Raw genomic sequence first — 1482 nt, forward strand, 5'->3', positions numbered from 1 at the left:
GTGGTCGCCACCGGCGGGCCCGAGTACCGCGTGCCGCTCGGCCGGCACGACAGCCCGCGGTTCGCCACGCCGCAGGACGTGCTGTCCGGCCTCCCCGCGACCACCTCCGCCGTGCCGTCCCTCCTGGACGTCTTCCACAACCACAGCCTCCACCTCGACGCCACCGACCTCGTCGCGCTCTCCGGCGGGCACACCGTGGGGCTCGGGCACTGCGCCTCCTTCGAGGGCCGCCTCTTCCCGCGCCCCGACCTCCTCCGCAGGCTGAGGCGAACGTGCCCGGCCAAGGGCACCGACGCGCGCACCGTGCTGGACGTGCACACGCCCGACGTGTTCGACAACAAATACTACGTCAACCTGGTGAACCTGGAGGGGCTCTTCGTGTCCTGCCAGGACCTCTTCACCATCGTGGAGCGCTTGGCGCGCAGCCAGCGCTACTTCTTCAGCCAGTTAGGCGCGTCCATCACTACAGGAAAATCTCGGTTTCCCGTGTGTTAGCCTATGAGCCGCGTGTGTTTTTTCGGGCACCCGGCTTATGCTCCTCTAAGCCGAGTCCCGAGAAAAAAACACCCGGTAAATACGAGGAACTCGGCTTATGGTCATCTATAAGCCGAGTTTCGCAAAAGAGCTCACGGCTTATATGAAACACACGGTATCTACGGGAAACGGCACCCGGCTTACAGTACACACTCGGCAAAGACATCTGCCACGTGTCTGCAACGACAGTGGTTGACGGTGCCGTCAAGGAGCAGCCTATAAGCCATGTGTCTGAAGCAGGCACTCGGCTTATAGGACATATAAGCCGTGTGTCCGAAGCAGGCACTCGGCTTATAGGACATATAAGCCGTGTGCCTGATCAAAGCACTAGGCTTACATTTTTTCGGATTTTTTGCAACGCATAACATTTGTGCGAAATTAGTTTAAGATGGTTTTAATTGCATTTACATTTACTACTTAATTAGTATTATTATTCTAACATATTTTCTATCGACTAGTTTTCATGGGTCTTATTTGTGAAATTCTTAATTTAACGCCACTTTAATATTTTCATGACTCTTTCGACACCCTAGCGTACCCGCCACCACACTTCTAGACGTCTAAGAGGCCCCAATGCAAGATTTGGCGGCATGGCTAGCCCCCGGAAGCCACAGGTCACAATCGTAGACACGTGAAGATCAATCCGCATAGAGAGAACTGTTCAGATACTTCTACATAACCAAAAATTATGAAAAATTACCGTCCGTCCTATATCACATGTGCCCACGCCGTGTAAGAAAATCATGATTTTATCGCGTTCCGAGTGTTCAGTAATATTCACGCCGCACCGTTACCGCAGAACGTTTACTATACCGTGTCATCGCTGTCTGTGAGGGGGGCCACACCCGGAACCGTGTGCTGCCTCCTCAGACGGGACACCACCACACCTTAAGGCATGCATGAGGGCCCCGCACAATGATCCGGTGGCATTGCTACCCCCCAAGGCCC

At 54.6% G+C, this 1482-nt stretch overlaps 1 protein-coding gene across 1 annotated transcript; it reads left to right on the forward strand.

The window, feature by feature from the left end:
* Positions 1-75: 75 nt before the first annotated feature.
* LOC123176578 (cationic peroxidase SPC4-like) lies at positions 76-495 on the forward strand (the record flags this gene model as incomplete). Its single annotated transcript, XM_044590710.1, has 1 exon — positions 76-495. A coding segment is annotated over one exon (420 nt), but the record flags the coding sequence as incomplete, so codon positions are not given.
* Between the last annotated feature and the right edge of the window lie 987 nt (positions 496-1482).

This window comes from Triticum aestivum, unplaced genomic scaffold, assembly GCF_018294505.1.
Source record: "Triticum aestivum cultivar Chinese Spring unplaced genomic scaffold, IWGSC CS RefSeq v2.1 scaffold14169, whole genome shotgun sequence".
Taxonomy (NCBI): Eukaryota; Viridiplantae; Streptophyta; class Magnoliopsida; order Poales; family Poaceae; genus Triticum; species Triticum aestivum.